This window comes from Sebastes fasciatus, chromosome 17 (genome assembly GCF_043250625.1).
Source record: "Sebastes fasciatus isolate fSebFas1 chromosome 17, fSebFas1.pri, whole genome shotgun sequence".
NCBI lineage: Eukaryota > Metazoa > Chordata > Actinopteri > Perciformes > Sebastidae > Sebastes > Sebastes fasciatus.
In genome coordinates this window covers 32,071,852-32,092,885 of record NC_133811.1, presented here as the reverse complement: position 1 = coordinate 32,092,885, position 21,034 = coordinate 32,071,852, and the positions used below count along the sequence as shown (strand labels likewise).

The window sequence follows — 21,034 nt, the reverse complement described above, 5'->3', positions numbered from 1 at the left end:
GTCCGAAAAATGTAAAAAGAAAACAATTGTCCCAAAAAAAATCTGAAAAATGTAAAAAGAAAAATTAAATAAAATATATTCTCCGAAAAATGTTAAAAAAAAAAAAAAGTCAGAGAGTTGTCTAACAAATTTCTGAAAAAAAGTCCCCAAAATGTCAAAAAACTGTAAATTGTCGAGGAGAAACCGGGGGGCAAGTCATAGTCAAGTCGACACACTGACAGCTGTTGTTGCCTGTTGGGATGCAGTTTGCCATGTTATGATTGGAGCATATTGTTTTATGCTAAATGCAGAACCTGTGAGGGTTTCTGGATCAATATCTGACATTGTTTGGTGTTGTTCATTGATTTATAATAATAAATATATACATACATTTACATAAAGCGGCATATTTATACACTCATGTTGATAAGAGGATTAAATACTGGACTAATCTCCTTTAAGGTTCATTTGGAACAGATAAAACATGGTAACAAGGGCGGGGTGGAAAAGGTTAAATGAGGTAAACTAAGGTAATTTATTTATAAAGCACATTTCACATTTCTTTTTTCCCAGTTTATATGCCTGTAATCTTACCACACATAACATAACATGTCACACACACACTCACAACGTGCACGGACACAGTCCACAGTCTCTGTGATTGGCTGAGCTCTATCAGGGTTTAGCCTTGAAGCAGCGAACACCTTTGAGGTGCCTATCTCAAACACTCTCTTATGACGTGCGCACACACACACACACACACACACACACTGTGGGGTGGCAACTGTCCTAATCACCAACTCTCCATAGGCAGTCAGGAGATATTAGAAGCAGGTCTTAACTTTATCATGTTGGTTTGGTTGGTGTATATTTTCCTCCTCTGAGACGTGTTTAATCTCCCTGAGAAGACACAGGAGGGAGACTAAGTGGAGGCTTGAGAGAGAGAGAGAGGAGGCGGTGGCAGCACTTGAGGCCAGTTCATATCTTCCTCTCCGAGGATGTGACCGGTCCGGGGCAGTAAAATATGGAACTTAATTCAAGCAGTAGCAATAGATTTAGAGTTCCTGTGTACTCTGTGCTCCAAATGGATCGATTTATTGTGCTGTTGGAGGTTTAATTAATTCAGAAGCTGTTTCTATGATCTTATCCCTGAGATTTACAGCACAGAACTTTATCTCCCAGGATTTGTGTTCACATTCCTGAAACTTCAGTTCTACTTTCTGCACGGACACGAGCTGACGTGGAGTCAGGACGAGGAAACGTTTGGATCTTTTATACTCCGTAACAAACATCTCAAAGTTCTCCATGTTCTCCACCGATCCACGTCTGCGTAGTTGTATGGTTTGGAGTGCACGGACAGATGAAAACCTGCTGCACGGAACCCCCACGTGTCTCTGTGATTGGCTGAGCTCTATCAGGGTTTAGCCTTGAAGCAGCGAACACCTTTGAGGTGCCTATCTCAAACACTCTCTTATGACGTGCGCACACACACACACACACACACTGTGGGGTGGCAACTGTCCTAATCACCAACTCTCCATAGGCAGTCAGGAGATATTAGAAGCAGGTCTTAACTTTATCATGTTGGTTTGGTTGGTGTATATACCCCCCGTGTCCGATGGTATGACGTTACTTTGGCTGCACGGACAATCGCGACCCTCTCGCAATGCGGCAAGCATAAATGAAGCTGTAGTTTAGACATGTCTAGGGGTGTAACGATTCATCTATTACATCCATGTGTCCATTTATATTCCTGCGATCCAACAACATCGATAGGTACTCGACTAGTTGTCCTTCACGGGAGACGTATATCAATATATAATGGATTGTATGGATACTGAGGATTTGTAACTTGTATTTAAGAACATCAAACTTTATATCAAAGTGTTTTTTAGCACTTTTATTAGTAAAGAAATGTTAAACGTTACTCCGGTTCACTCTCCAGACATGCACCAGCTTGCACAGCCCTGCCTTCTGCAGCACGAGCACCCATCCATGGCGTGCACGCAGAAAAACAGAGCACTGGACTCCTCGCTCTCTCACGGGAGAGGTAGCGGCATGGAGGGAGGCGGGCACCGGTCTGCATGCTGCCGCATGCCTGTAAAACCGTGTAACGCTGTGTAACACAGTATAACACAGTATAACACATTATAACACATTATAACACATTATAACACAGTATAACACATTATAACACAGTGTAACACAGTATAACACATTATAACACAGTATAACACATTATAACACAGTATAACACATTATAACACAGTGTAACACAGTATAACACATTATAACACAGTGTAACACATTATAACACAGTGTAACACAGTGTAACACAGTATAACACATTATAACACAGTATAACACATTATAACACATTATAACACAGTGTAACACATTATAACACAGTGTAACAGTGTAACACAGTGTAACAGTGTAACACAGTGTAACACAGTATAACACATTATAACACAGTATAACACATTATAACACAGTATAACACATTATAACACAGTATAACACATTATAACACATTATAACACATTATAACACATTATAACACATTATAACACAGTATAACACATTATAACACAGTATAACACATTATAACACAGTATAACACATTATAACACATTATAACACATTATAACACATTATAACACAGTGTAACACATTATAACACAGTATAACACATTATAACACAGTATAACACATTATAACACATTATAACACAGTATAACACATTATAACACAGTATAACACATTATAACACAGTATAACACATTATAACACAGTGTAACACATAACACAGTGTAACAGTGTAACACAGTGTAACACAGTGTAACACAGTATAACACATTATAACACAGTATAACACATTATAACACAGTATAACACAGTATAACACATAACACATTATAACACAGTATAACACATTATAACACATTATAACACATTATAACACAGTGTAACACATTATAACACAGTAACAGTGTAACACAGTGTAACACAGTGTAACAGTGTAACACAGTATAACACAGTATAACACAGTATAACACATTATAACACAGTAACAGTGTAACACAGTGTAACACAGTGTAACAGTGTAACACAGTGTAACACAGTGTAACACAGTATAACACATTATAACACAGTATAACACATTATAACACAGTGTAACAGTATAACACAGTATAACACATTATAACACAGTATAACACATTATAACAGTGTAACAGTATAACACATTATAACACATTATAACACAGTATAACACAGTATAACACATTATAACACAGTGTAACACATTATAACACAGTGTAACACAGTATAACACAGTATAACACATTATAACACATTATAACACAGTGTAACACATTATAACACATTATAACACAGTATAACACAGTATAACACATAACACATTATAACACAGTATAACACAGTATAACACATTATAACACAGTGTAACACATTATAACACAGTATAACACAGTATAACACAGTATAACACAGTGTAACACATTATAACACAGTATAACACAGTATAACACATTATAACACATTATAACACAGTATAACACAGTATAACACATTATAACACATTATAACACAGTATAACACAGTATAACACATTATAACACATAACACAGTATAACACATTATAACACAGTGTAACACATTATAACACAGTGTAACACATTATAACACAGTGTAACACAGTATAACACATTATAACACATTATAACACAGTGTAACACAGTGTAACACATTATAACACAGTGTAACACATTATAACACAGTGTAACACATTATAACACAGTGTAACACAGTATAACACATTATAACACATTATAACACATTATAACACAGTATAACACATTATAACACAGTGTAACACATTATAACACAGTGTAACACATTATAACACAGTGTAACACAGTATAACACATTATAACACATTATAACACAGTATAACACAGTATAACACATTATAACACAGTATAACACAGTATAACACAGTGTAACACATTATAACACAGTGTAACACATTATAACACAGTGTAACACAGTATAACACATTATAACACAGTGTAACAGTATAACACAGTATAACACATTATAACACAGTATAACACATTATAACAGTGTAACAGTATAACACATTATAACACATTAAAACACAGTATAACACAGTATAACACAGTGTAACACAGTATAACACAGTATAACACATTATAACACATTATAACAGTATAACACATTATAACACAGTATAACACATTATAACACAGTATAACACATTATAACACATTATAACACAGTATAACACAGTATAACACAGTGTAACACAGTATAACACAGTATAACACATTATAACACATTATAACACAGTATAACACATTATAACACAGTGTAACACATTATAACACAGTGTAACACAGTATAACACAGTATAACACATTATAACACAGTATAACACAGTATAACACAGTATAACACAGTATAACACAGTATAACACAGTATAACACATTATAACACAGTATAACACAGTATAACACATTATAACACATTATAACACAGTGTAACACATTATAACACAGTGTAACACATTATAACACAGTATAACACATTATAACACATTATAACACAGTATAACACATTATAACACATAACACAGTGTAACACATTATAACACAGTATAACACAGTATAACACAGTATAACACAGTGTAACACATTATAACACAGTATAACACAGTATAACACATTATAACACATTATAACACAGTATAACACAGTATAACACATTATAACACAGTATAACACAGTATAACACATTATAACACAGTATAACACAGTGTAACACAGTATAACACAGTATAACACATTATAACACATTATAACACAGTATAACACATTATAACACATTATAACACAGTGTAACACATTATAACACAGTGTAACACATTATAACACAGTGTAACACATTATAACACATTATAACACATTATAACACAGTGTAACACAGTGTAACACATTATAACACAGTGTAACACAGTATAACACAGTGTAACACATTATAACACAGTGTAACACAGTATAACACATTATAACACATTATAACACAGTGTAACACATTATAACACAGTGTAACACATTATAACACAGTATAACACAGTATAACACAGTGTAACACATTATAACACAGTATAACACAGTATAACACAGTGTAACACATTGTAACACAGTGTAACACAGTATAACACAGTGTAACACATTATAACACAGTGTAACACAGTGTAACACAGTATAACACAGTGTAACACATTATAACACAGTATAACACAGTATAACACATTATAACACAGTGTAACACAGTGTAACACAGTATAACACAGTGTAACACATTATAACACAGTGTAACACAGTGTAACACAGTATAACACAGTGTAACACATTATAACACAGTATAACACAGTATAACACATTATAACACAGTGTAACACAGTGTAACACATTATAACACAGTATAACACATTATAACACATTATAACACAGTATAACACATTATAACACATTATAACACAGTATAACACAGTATAACACAGTGTAACACATTATAACACAGTGTAACACATTATAACACAGTATAACACAGTATAACACAGTATAACACAGTGTAACAGTGTAACACATTATAACACATTATAACACAGTGTAACACATTATAACACATTATAACACAGTATAACACATTATAACACATTATAACACAGTATAACACAGTATAACACAGTGTAACACATTATAACACAGTGTAACACAGTATAACACAGTGTAACAGTGTAACACATTATAACACATTATAACACAGTGTAACACATTATAACACAGTGTAACACATTATAACACAGTGTAACACAGTGTAACAGTATAACACAGTATAACACAGTATAACACATAACACAGTGTAACACAGTGTAACACAGTATAACACAGTATAACACAGTATAACACATTATAACACAGTATAACACAGTATAACACAGTATAACACAGTGTAACAGTGTAACACATTATAACACATTATAACACAGTGTAACACATTATAACACAGTGTAACACATTATAACACAGTGTAACACAGTATAACACAGTATAACACAGTGTAACAGTGTAACACATTATAACACATTATAACACAGTGTAACACATTATAACACAGTGTAACACATTATAACACAGTGTAACACAGTGTAACAGTATAACACAGTATAACACAGTATAACACATTATAACACAGTGTAACACAGTGTAACACAGTGTAACACAGTATAACACAGTATAACACATTATAACACAGTGTAACACAGTGTAACAGTATAACACAGTATAACACAGTATAACACAGTGTAACACATTATAACACAGTGTAACACATTATAACAGTGTAACACAGTGTAACAGTATAACACAGTATAACACATTATAACAGTATAACACAGTATAACACATTATAACACAGTGTAACACAGTATAACACAGTATAACACATTATAACACAGTGTAACACAGTGTAACAGTATAACACAGTATAACACATTATAACACAGTATAACACATTATAACACAGTGTAACACATTATAACACAGTGTAACACAGTATAACACAGTGTAACAGTATAACACAGTATAACACATTATAACACAGTATAACACAGTATAACACATTATAACACAGTGTAACACAGTGTAACAGTATAACACAGTATAACACAGTATAACACAGTGTAACACATTATAACACAGTGTAACACATTATAACACAGTGTAACACAGTGTAACAGTATAACACAGTATAACACATTATAACACAGTATAACACATTATAACACAGTGTAACACAGTGTAACAGTATAACACAGTATAACACATTATAACACAGTATAACACATTATAACACAGTATAACACAGTATAACACATTATAACACAGTATAACACATTATAACACAGTATAACACAGTATAACACAGTATAACACAGTGTAACACATTATAACACAGTGTAACACATTATAACACAGTATAACACATAACACATTATAACACAGTATAACACATTATAACACATTATAACACAGTGTAACACATTATAACACAGTATAACACAGTATAACACAGTATAACACAGTGTAACACATTATAACACAGTATAACACAGTATAACACATTATAACACATTATAACACAGTATAACACATTATAACACAGTATAACACAGTATAACACATTATAACACATTATAACACAGTATAACACAGTGTAACACAGTATAACACAGTATAACACAGTATAACACATTATAACACATTATAACACAGTATAACACATTATAACACATTATAACACAGTGTAACACATTATAACACAGTGTAACACATTATAACACAGTGTAACACATTATAACACATTATAACACAGTGTAACACAGTGTAACACATTATAACACAGTGTAACACAGTATAACACAGTGTAACACATTATAACACAGTGTAACACAGTATAACACATTATAACACATTATAACACAGTGTAACACATTATAACACAGTGTAACACATTATAACACAGTATAACACAGTGTAACACATTATAACACAGTATAACACAGTATAACACAGTGTAACACATTGTAACACAGTGTAACACAGTATAACACAGTGTAACACATAACACAGTGTAACACAGTGTAACACAGTATAACACAGTGTAACACATTATAACACAGTATAACACAGTATAACACATTATAACACAGTGTAACACAGTATAACACAGTGTAACACATTATAACACAGTGTAACACAGTGTAACACAGTATAACACAGTGTAACACATTATAACACAGTATAACACATTATAACACAGTGTAACACAGTGTAACACATTATAACACAGTATAACACATTATAACACATTATAACACAGTATAACACATTATAACACATTATAACACAGTATAACACAGTATAACACAGTGTAACACATTATAACACAGTGTAACACATTATAACACAGTATAACACAGTATAACACAGTATAACACAGTGTAACAGTGTAACACATTATAACACATTATAACACAGTGTAACACATTATAACACAGTGTAACACATTATAACACAGTGTAACACAGTATAACACAGTATAACACAGTGTAACAGTGTAACACATTATAACACATAACACAGTGTAACACATTATAACACAGTGTAACACATTATAACACAGTGTAACACAGTGTAACAGTATAACACAGTATAACACAGTATAACACATTATAACACAGTGTAACACAGTGTAACACAGTATAACACAGTATAACACAGTATAACACATTATAACACAGTATAACACATTATAACACAGTATAACACAGTATAACACAGTATAACACAGTGTAACAGTGTAACACATTATAACACATTATAACACAGTGTAACACATTATAACACAGTGTAACACATTATAACACAGTGTAACACAGTATAACACAGTATAACACAGTGTAACAGTGTAACACATTATAACACATTATAACACAGTGTAACACATTATAACACAGTGTAACACATTATAACACAGTGTAACAGTATAACACAGTATAACACAGTATAACACATTATAACACAGTGTAACACAGTGTAACACAGTGTAACACAGTATAACACAGTATAACACATTATAACACAGTGTAACACAGTGTAACAGTATAACACAGTATAACACAGTATAACACAGTGTAACACATTATAACACAGTGTAACACATTATAACACAGTGTAACACAGTATAACAGTGTAACACAGTGTAACAGTATAACACAGTATAACACATTATAACACAGTATAACACAGTATAACACATTATAACACAGTGTAACACAGTATAACACAGTATAACACATTATAACACAGTGTAACACAGTGTAACAGTATAACACAGTATAACACATTATAACACAGTATAACACATTATAACACAGTGTAACACATTATAACACAGTGTAACACATTATAACACAGTGTAACACAGTATAACAGTGTAACACAGTGTAACAGTATAACACAGTATAACACATTATAACACAGTATAACACAGTATAACACATTATAACACAGTGTAACACAGTATAACACAGTATAACACATTATAACACAGTGTAACACAGTGTAACAGTATAACACAGTATAACACATTATAACACAGTATAACACATTATAACACAGTGTAACACATTATAACACAGTGTAACACAGTATAACACAGTGTAACACAGTGTAACAGTATAACACAGTATAACACATTATAACACAGTATAACACAGTATAACACATTATAACACAGTGTAACACAGTGTAACAGTATAACACAGTATAACACAGTATAACACAGTGTAACACAGTGTAACACATTATAACACAGTGTAACACATTATAACACAGTGTAACACAGTGTAACAGTATAACACAGTATAACACATTATAACACAGTATAACACAGTATAACACATTATAACACAGTGTAACACAGTGTAACAGTATAACACAGTATAACACATTATAACACAGTATAACACAGTATAACACATTATAACACAGTATAACACATTATAACACAGTATAACACAGTATAACACAGTATAACACATTATAACACAGTGTAACAGTGTAACACAGTGTAACAGTGTAACACAGTGTAACACAGTGTAACAGTGTAACACAGTGTAACAGTATAACACAGTATAACACATTATAACACATACACGTTATTGGTCAAGATTGGGTCTGGAGTATCTGAAGGGTAAATGAAGGGTAAATGTTGGGCCCTATTTTATTTTTCTCTATGCATGCTCCCACTGGGTAATAGTACTGTATTCACTGTGATGGCGTAGTCTGCAGACGAAGTGATGAATTCATATCTAATATTATCAACAGAACCATCATTGATAGAATAACCCTGCCCTTCATTAAAGACAGCTTTATTCTCTCATTGAGTACTAGTGAGCTGGATCAGTGACGGTCCTGATGCTGGAGATAATATCATGCACCGCTGCTCTAAAGGTGTTCTCGTAACATGTTAGCACTTTTTAGAGATCACAAAGTAGCTTGTTGAAGGTTAAGACAAGGTCAAACATGGAAGGACTTTGAGGCAGAGATGAGAGATGAGCTGTCAGTATATCTGCAGCTCGTACGAGTCAGACTTCACCGCTTCTCTTTGTTCTGGCGCTGCGCCGCCGTCCGGACGCCTTCACTCCCTCTCAGACGAGAAGAGAGGCCGACATGAAAGGTAGGCACACCGGACCTGGGTGAGAGATCAAAAGCTGGAATGAGCAGAAGTCCACAAAGCGAGCATCTCCACAGAGCACATAGAGGAGTCCTGTTCTCACCAGCCTGCCTTTTGATTATCACTCTCTCTCTCTCTCTCCAGTCAGACAGACAGACATCATTACCATACCACAAGTTCTCCCTCTGCTCTCATCCTCCTTTCACTGTAAATACCAAAGAAGGCCTTTTGTCACATAGTCCTGTGTTTTCTTTTATTCAGTAGTCTGTACATCCAGGTCCCTTATTCTGTCATTACAGGGCAACACATTCCTCTCATCAATGATGGATGATATTCATAATACCTCCACATCCAGCTGTCACCCAGTGATGTTGAATTCTATACTCACATGTGAGTTCAATGGACTGTAAATAGAAGTATTGCCCAACATGTGCTCAACTCATTTATGCTGGCACCTTTAATACTAAGAAAAGGAAGATGATAGTTCATCTGTCAAAGCTCTCTGACTTCCCCAACCGGTCTGTGACTCTCAGCCGCTAAACATCTTTGAAACTCTTAAAACACTTTTACAAATCTGTAGTTTAATTTAGCACAGAGGATTAACATACCGTAGATGAGGCTTTGGATTCACACTATACTTGTTGGATCCATTCATTGTTGGTACGGCTCTGCAGATGGAAACATGTAGAATATCATGAGCCTCACGGAGACGCTAGAGATGAGACTATCCTGGGATGTATGTTTGCTGAACATGTGGCTGTGTGAGGGATTCAATACTCTTCCTTCCACTCTATCGGTTACTAAATGCCTTAAAAGAAAGCACATCTTAACTGAAGGGGATTTAATGTGTTTTTGACTGTTTGAAAAAACAAACATGTTAGCATTTACCGGTATATTAAACTGATTTATTACAAATATAATTTTTAATATATGCTATAATTATATTTTACTTTTACAAGGGTTGGTGAAAATTCATTTTGACAAAAAAAAAATAATGAGCCCATACTGAAATATCCCAGTAGCTGATGTCTACAAAGTGTTGATGACATTTTGGTCTGAGCGCCCGACGAGTTGCATCGGAAAGCAATATAGTTTTCATTATTAATCAATTCATATTGATCATATTTAATGTTAATTATAATATAATGAATTTGGGGGGGGGGGGGGTGCACAAAACACACCTATAATTAATTAAGAGACTAAATACAACCCCTTGCACATTACTCTGCGCCTAGATTATGCACCGTTTAACTATCAGAAGTGGAGTTGGACACGTCCTAAATGCACCGTAGAACATGAACTATAGATGGTTTAAAGGTCCCAGATTGTAAAAAGTGAGATTTTCATGTCTTTTATATTATACAGCAGGTTTAAGTGCTTTATATAAATACTGTTAAACTATCAAAACACTCAACATACAGAAACACACACAGCCCGTATTCAGAAACTGTGCGTTTGAAACAAGCCGTCAGGATTTCTGTCCATTAGTGATGTCACAAATATACAATATTTAGATCATTACACGGTTTTAAACGTAAACATTCTAAATGTGTCCCAGTTTATTTCCTGTTGCAGTGGGTGTGAATAACATCAGCTGACAGGAAGTAAACATGGACCCAAACTGTTGCCTAGCAACGCAATTCTGTTGAAATTCCATTGAAATGCACTAAAACGGAGCGTTTCAGACACAGAGGGTGAATACAGGTATATTCAGACAGACAGGTGAATACAGGTATATTCAGACACAGAGGGTGAATACAGCTATATTCAGACAGACAGACAGGTGAATACAGCTATATTCAGACAGACAGACAGGTGAATACAGGTATATTCAGACAGACAGACAGGTGAATACAGGTATATTCAGACAGACAGACAGACAGGTGAATACAGGTATATTCAGACAGACAGACAGGTGAATACAGGTATATTCAGACACAGGGTGAATACAGGTATATTCAGACAGACAGACAGGTGAATACAGGTATATTCAGACAGACAGGCAGGTGAATACAGGTATATTCAGACAGACAGACAGACAGGTGAATACAGGTATATTCAGACAGACAGACAGGTGAATACAGGTATATTCAGACACAGGGTGAATACAGGTATATTCAGACACAGGGTGAATACAGCTATATTCAGACAGACAGGTGAATACAGGTATATTCAGACACAGAGGGTGAATACAGCTATATTCAGACAGACAGACAGGTGAATACAGGTATATTCAGACAGACAGACAGGTGAATACAGGTATATTCAGACAGACAGACAGGTGAATACAGGTATATTCAGACAGACGGACAGGTGAATACAGCTATATTCAGACAGACAGAGGGTGAATACAGCTATATTCAGACAGACAGACAGGTGAATACAGGTATATTCAGACAGACGGACAGGTGAATACAGGTATATTCAGACAGACAGGTGAATACAGGTATATTCAGACAGACAGGGTGAATACAGCTATATTCAGACAGACAGGTGAATACAGGTATATTCAGACAGACAGGTGAATACAGCTATATTCAGACAGACAGGTGAATACAGGTATATTCAGACAGACAGGATGAGGAAAATAAAGTTATTTTGAACATTACAGTATGTAAACATGTTCTAGTAGAAACACTAAATACAAGTATGAACCTGAAGATGAGCTGATATGGGACCTTTAGATAGAGTCCTATGTCTTCATACACACATGGTTTAATATCATCACTGCTTGGACGCAGCCTCGCCTCGTTGGTTAGCTTCTGTTGAAGGCAAACCAACAGTTGATTTTATTAAATCTCATCCAGTTAACAGTGCTGCTCCTGGTTCAGTCAACTCCACCTCGCTCCTTTTTTTTTTTTCCTGCCAAGCTCGTCATTTCTGACAAGGATAATCTTTCCTTCGGGGATTATGAAGATATCCTGTAGTCATCACTTTTTGTCAGCTTAGCTCATATTAGCCAGCAACCCGTGGCTTAACGGTCTGAGCTTTGTATCTCAGTTCAAAAGGAACACCGAAGATTTGTACCACGGTTCAGCCGTAAGTCGGTTAAACCAGCATGGTGGTCGTTCATAACCCCCAGTTCCACGGTTCAAAGCCCGATCAGTGATGATGAAGCGCCCAACTGTTGCCGGAGGTATCCCAGTAATACCTTTCTTTAAGAAAATAAACGTTGAGTGGAGCTATATTGGAGCTAACAGGACTTAGCCTCCTGCCCCCTGCCACAGACTGTGGAGGTAGAAATAGGCAGTAGTTCTATAGTATTTAGGGTACATCCTGGATAGTTAGATTCTAAGTAGTTCTTCCGTTCTGAAGGTCAGGACTAACTCCAGCTGTGACTTAATTGATTGGTGTATGGTGCCTTTGAGTTGATCTCAAGAAGAAACCAGTGGCCTGTAGAAAGTGAAGATATGCCCCCCCCCAGCCTCTGAAGAGCAGAGTTCAACATTAGTGATTCACCGTGACACACAGCAAATGGTCTCGCAATCAGAAGAGGACATGCAGCCACCAAACAAAGTGTAGGGCTGAATAAACAAGCCCATCTGCCCCGGTGTTTGCTCTCGATGGCCGCCCGACTCCCCGGCGTGGCACACACAGTGACGGGCATGCAGAGCATTGAGCTTTTGATTTGTGAGTCTTTCCCATTGCTCAAAAAAGCCCGAAGGCTGGTTGACTGAATTAGGAGTTAGAGTGTTATCTCCCCAGCGGAGGCAGAGTACTGATTGCTGCCCTCATTGGTAGTGAAGAGCACGTCTGCCTGGTGTAATAGCTGCCATAGAAACCACATCAGCCAAGTAATTGTTTAGGCAACCTCAGAAAATTAAGAGGACAACATTAAAATTCTTTCGCTCGGCTTCTTGCTTCTCTGGGGCTACATTTTTGATCAAATGTTCAATTTGCGGTGCTCCAGTGTCAGCGGAGATTGACAGCCGTGGACCAGAGCAGGCCTGCTCTTCCTTTTTCACTGTTTGTATTCTACTTGGTTCCCACAGTGTTAGAATAGCAAACCACAGGATTACATATACATATATACAGATATACATATATATAGATATACATATATACAGATATACAGATATACAGATATATATATATATATATACAGATATACAGATATACATATATACAGATATTCATATATACATATATTCATATATACAGATACAATACAGGGAACAATATTGACACTTTTGTACAGTGTCCACTAATTTGAGTCCATTGAAGACAGGACATACAGTATAGCAATGCTAGTATGCAGGGTCTGAAATTAGCACCCGCCAAATGCTGGTAAATTGTTGTCAGTGGCGGTGAAATCATCAGGACATCCGCCACTTTGACAGACAGAGAAAACTCTAGTGATGGAATAGAGAACAGTAGTTGTCCTCTTTCTTGTCATCTCGTGCCTCCGTGACCATCGATTCCTCTTACTGATGCTTTCCCACAGTTACGCTGCACACCGATGCAGACACGCGCTGCATCATGTTTCAGTTAGTTTGGGACAGGAGACACGGTGAAGAGATAATAAAGCTCTCAGCAGCATGGAGCTACTAAACCTGAGGGGGTGCATCCTGTTTCTACCTGATAAAGAGACACTGAGAACAACAAACCTGTGTTGAAATCAGCAGGAGGAGCGTTAGTAACGTTAGCTGTTAGCAGCCGTTAGCAGCTCAGTCCTGACTGGATGAATACCGGAGATACCAACGTTAACAGGGGTGCCATTGAGTTGTTGTTATGAAGCGTTCAAAGTCGGCTCAGGAAAAATGACTATTGGGTGTAGGTAAATTACAACGTTATCATGATGTGTTCAAATGTAATCTGGTAAAATGTAGTTTTTGGTGAGAAACTTGAATAAATCCAGATGTTTGAAGGAGATGTTTTCACATCAATATAGAATAGGTATTAGAGAGAATTATGACCTGTTGAACTTCATAACACTAGCTCTAAGCAGCTTATAATAATACATTATTATATAAAATAGATATTAGAGAGAGAATTATGACCTGTTGAACTTCATAACAACTTACCAAGATTTTTTTTAATCAAAGCAAATATTTAAATAATCATAATCATTTGAATCGTGTGTTTTTATGTGAATACTATAGATGACAATAACAAAGTACAGTACTGTGTACACTACCTTCCCTTCACGGTGTAATTCAAACACTGTAATTTACCGTGTATATAATGTTTTTAATGTTAAATATATCGAACATTTTCAGACCCTGCTAGTATGTCTTCAGATGCTGATTGGTTTTAGATCAGCCCCTATATTTATATTATATAGAACAGCTCTCAGAGCAGCACATGACAACAGCATCTCTTATTTGTACTTTTGGTTTTAAACACAGAGGTGGAAGTCTATCCACAAAGGAACTAGACTATTTGTACCTTCTCGTTTCTTCGTGTTACTTCTGTTGGCAGTGAAGGACGAAACAAACAAAGCTGTGGCAGAGCAAGAGGCAGGTCCACGCAGTTATCTCCTCCCATTCAGGGCTGATGATTAATGGATGATGTCATCCAGTTGACGAATGACATCACTCAAGACTGCAGAATTCCAGAAAGAGGAAAAACCTGCAGTTGATTTAGTCGTAGTTTCTGTCTGGGGCAAATAATAATAATAAAATCACATGGGTTTTATCATTTCATTATTATTTCTTGCTGAAGCACTTTTATGTATATTATATGAATTCCAGTTTATTACAACCTAGTTCTTATTTTTTGTAGATTTCACATTATTTCTGGTCTCTTTAAGTCCCACAACTTTACAACAGTGGAATACTAAATCATTTAATTACTGTAAGTTACATTTAAATAGCAGCCTAATTGGAATGATTACAGTATTATTTTTGTTTTAAACATTTTCGAAGAACTAAACATTACAGAATAAATAAGTATTTTTTGAGAGTGCCAAAATTAGATTATGAGGATTCAATGGTTCTTATCTGGAGGCACTGAACGGAAGTGAACGGTATGACCAGTCAGCTCATTGGCCTTTATCTGCTCTGCTTCTTAGAGAGTAGATTCAAGATTCAAGATGTTTATTGTCTCACCGGTTTTACAGGTACAAATAAAACTGTAAGTTAAGTAGCAAAAAATAAAATAATAATAATAAATTACAAAACGATAACAAAATAAATTTACAGTAATAGAATTACTTTTTTTATGGATTTCATTCCATATTCTCAAATTTCATTCCATATTATATTCCATTCCATTCCATATTTATCTATATATATATATATAGATATATATTTATATATATATCTATATATTTATCTATATAGATAGATAGATATATGTATATATCTATCTATCTATATAGATATATATATCTATATATTTATCTATATAGATAGATAGATATATTTATATATCTATCTATCTATATAGATATATATATCTATATATATATGGGAGCAGTAGAGGTTGCATACTATAAAAATATTGCAGAGGCATTTTTTTTATTTTTTTTTTATTGCACATATTGCATATTGTATTGTGACAAAGTATAGTATAGTGACGAACCTGGATGTTCACGCCACTGCCTACACTTACGAGAGGCATTGATCGGGACAATAAGGATGACTTAATTGATACCAGCGATCCTTTTCTGTGTTTCCAGGATGTTACGGCGTGGACGGCGAGAGCGACTCCATCATGAGCTCGGCGTCGGAGAACTCGACGGAGCCGTGGTTCTGTGACGCCTGTAAAAACGGAGTGACTCCCAGCTGTGAGCTGTGCCCCAACCAGGACGGCATCTTCAAGGAGACGGACGCCGGGAGGTGGGACACAGTCACACGTTGACCCCGCTGGACAGTTGCCATTTACGAGAGGCAGCGAGTGGAACATGTTCAGAAACACATAAAGCCCGATGACCTTAGCGGGTCGAAATGCTGAAGGCAGTATACGTACAATCTAAACCGTACATACATTATACTCAGTAGTGGAGAGTAAAGGAAGTTGGATTAAGGAGGAGAGAGAGAGAGAGAGAGAACTGGCAGAGGAATGAGAGAAGAGGATGGAGGGAAGAGAAGAGATAGAGGAAGAAAAGGAGTGAGAGAAAAGAGTGTGTTATGTGAAGCGTGGAGACTTCAGCCACGTTATCGCTGATAGTGCTCCTCAGCCAGGCTGCACCCGAATTTACTACTTCACTAGAGCATGAAAAACACAGCAAATTAAACTGTGAAGCGGTTGCTTGCTAGAGATGGATATCTTTATATTGGACTTTGGATTCTCTTCCCTAAAGTCCGCATTTGAAATTGTGTCACACCAAAACCCATAGCTAGAGGTTGGGGCTACATAAATCTATGAATCCATTTCTTTTTGAAGTGTCGGAGCAACTCACTGCAGCCAATTTCATGATATGAAGTTTCTTATTGTCTGCAGTAATTCACTATACTAAATGCAAAAAATAACCACAGCCATAGATTCTAATCAGTTTGATGGCATTGCTTGAAATCAGTGACCGGAAATCAATATATTTTAAATGTCACCTTTTTCAAAACTACTTTACATCTTGGAACATTTTCAGGGCATGGTTCTCATGCTAATGTGGTTTGTAGTTTATTCTGTTCCTCTTCTACAAACCAGTTGATTTTCTTCCTCTCTCTGTTAGATGGGTGCACGTGGTCTGTGCACTTTACGTTCCCGGCGTAGCATTCGGAGACATCGATAAACTACGACCAGTGACGCTCACAGAGATGAATTATTCAAAATATGGGGCCAAGGCAAGTACTCTTATTATAATTATAATGTTATAACTTCATGTTGATTTTAGGTTTGACCGACATGTTTAACATCAGCCTCTTTTTGATCAGCGTATCCTTAATGCATATCAACATATATTGACTGTTTCACCATTTTTTGACATGTTTCTTGTTATTTTGAGACACTAAGTCATTATTTTAAGATATTAAGTCATTATTCTGAGATACTAAGTCATTATTTTGAGACACTAAGACACTATTTTGAGATACCAAGTAATTATTTTGAGATACTAAGTCATTATTTTGAGATACTAAGTCATTATTTTGAGATATTAAGTCATTATTTTGAGACACTAAGTCATTATTTTGAGATACTAAGTCATTATTTTGAGATATTAAGTCATTATTTTAAGATACTAAGTCATTATTTTTAAATACTAAGTCATTATTTTGAGATATTAAGTCATTATTTTGATATATTAAGTCTTTATTTGAGATACTAAGTCATTATTTTAAGATACTAAGTCATTATTTTGAGATATTAAGTCATTATTTTGAGATACTAAGTCATTATTTTGAGATATTAAGTCATTATTTTGATATATTAAGTCTTTATTTGAGATACTAAGTCATTATTTTAAGATACTAAGTCATTATTTTGAGATATTAAGTCATTATTTTGAGATACTGAGTCATTATTTTGAGATATTAAGTCATTATTTTGAGATACTAAGTCATTATTTTGAGACACTAAGTCATTATTTTGAGATATTAAGTCATTATTTTGAGATATTAAGTCTATTTGAGATACTACGTCATTATTTTAAGATACTAAGTCATTATTTTGAGATATTAAGTCATTATTTTGAGATACTGAGTCATTATTTTGAGATACTAAGTCATTATTTTGAGATACTGTCATTATTTTGAGATATTAAGTCATTATTTTAAGATACTAAGTCATTATTCTGAGACACTAAGTCATTATTTTGAGACACTAAGTCATTATTTTGAGACACTAAGTCATTATTTTGAGACACTAAGTCATTATTTTGAGATATTAAGTCATTATTCTGAGATACTAAGTCATTATTTTGAGATACTGTCATTATTTTGAGATACTAAGTCATTATTTTGAGATATTAAGTCATTATTTTCAGATACTAAGTCATTATTTTGAGATATTAAGTCATTATTTTGAGATATTAAGTCTTTATTTTAAGATACTAAGTCATTATTTTGAGATATTAAGTCATTATTTTGAGATATTACGTCATTATTTTGAGATATTAAGTCTTTATTTTAAGATACTAAGTCATTATTTTGAGATACTAAGTCATTATTTTGAGATACTAAGTCATTATTTTAAGATACTAAGTCATTATTTTAAGATACTAAGTCATTATTTTGAGATATTAAGTCATTATTTTGAGATACTAAGTCATTATTTTGAGATATTAAGTCATTATTTTGAGATATTAAGTCATTATTTTGAGATACTAAGTCATTATTTTCAGATACTGAGTCTTTATTTTAAGATACTAAGTCATTATTTTGAGATATTAAGTCTTTATTTTAAGATACTAAGTCATTATTTTGAGATATTAAGTCATTATTTTGAGATACTAAGTCATTATTTTGAGATATTAAGTCATTATTTTGAGATATTAAGTCATTATTTTGAGATACTAAGTCATTATTTTCAGATACTAAGTCTTTATTTTAAGATACTAAGTCATTATTTTGAGATATTAAGTCTTTATTTTAAGATACTAAGTCATTATTTTGAGACACTAAGTCATTATTTTGAGATATTAAGTCTTTATTTTAAGATACTAAGTCATTATTTTGAGACACTAAGTCATTATTTTAAGATACTAAGTCATTATTTTGAGATACCAAGTCATTATTTTGAGATATTAAGTCATTATTCTGAGATACTAAGTCATTATTTTGAGACACTAAGACACTATTTTGAGATACCAAGTCATTATTTTGAGATACTGTCATTATTTTGAGATACTAAGTCATTATTTTGAGATATTAAGTCATTATTTTGATATATTAAGTCTTTATTTGAGATACTAAGTCATTATTTTAAGATACTAAGTCATTATTTTGAGATATTAAGTCATTATTTTTAGATACTAAGTCATTATTTTGAGATATTAAGTCATTATTTTGATATATTAAGTCTTTATTTGAGATACTAAGTCATTATTTTAAGATACTAAGTCATTATTTTGAGATATTAAGTCATTATTTTTAAATACTAAGTCATTATTTTGAGATATTAAGTCATTATTTTGACACACTAAGTCATTATTTTGAGATTAAGTCATTATTTTGAGATATTAAGTCATTATTTTGAGATATTAAGTCATTATTTTGAGATATTAAGTCATTATTTTGAGATATTAAGTCATTATTTGAAATACTAAGTCATTATTTTGAGATACTAAGTCATTATTTTGAGATACTAAGTCATTATTTTGAGATACTAAGTCTTTATTTTAAGATACTAAGTCATTATTTTGAGATTAAGTCATTATTTTTAGATATTAAGTCTTTATTTTAAGATACTAAGTCATTATTTTAAGATACTAAGTCATTATTTTGAGATATTACGTCATTATTTTGAGATATTAAGTCTTTATTTTAATATACTAAGTCTTTATTTTAATATACTAAGTCTTTATTTTAAGATACTAAATCATTATTTTGAGATATTAAGTCATTATTCTGAGATACTAAGTCATTATTTTGAGACACTAAGACACTATTTTGAGATACCAAGTCATTATTTTGAGATACTGTCATTATTTTGAGATACTAAGTCATTATTTTGAGATATTAAGTCATTATTTTGAGATACTAAGTCATTATTCTGAGATACTAAGTCATTATTTTGAGATATTAAGTCATTATTTTGAGATATTAAGTCATTATTTGAGATACTAAGTCATTATTTTGAGATACTAAGTCATTATTTTGAGAT

General features: G+C 33.7%; 2 protein-coding genes across 2 annotated transcripts in view; both read left to right on the top strand.

The window, feature by feature from the left end:
• Positions 1 to 21,034, top strand: part of LOC141754340 (homeobox protein MOX-2-like) — a 258,572-nt gene that overhangs the window by 25,599 nt on the left and 211,939 nt on the right. The window lies entirely within an intron of this gene.
• Positions 1 to 21,034, top strand: part of phf14 (PHD finger protein 14) — a 64,839-nt gene that overhangs the window by 12,978 nt on the left and 30,827 nt on the right. Inside the window, exons 5-6 of the mRNA XM_074613313.1 lie at positions 16,953 to 17,112; positions 17,946 to 18,057. Of these exons, the coding sequence (XP_074469414.1) occupies positions 16,953 to 17,112; positions 17,946 to 18,057 (272 nt within the window). The remainder of the gene's footprint in view (positions 1 to 16,952; positions 17,113 to 17,945; positions 18,058 to 21,034) is intronic.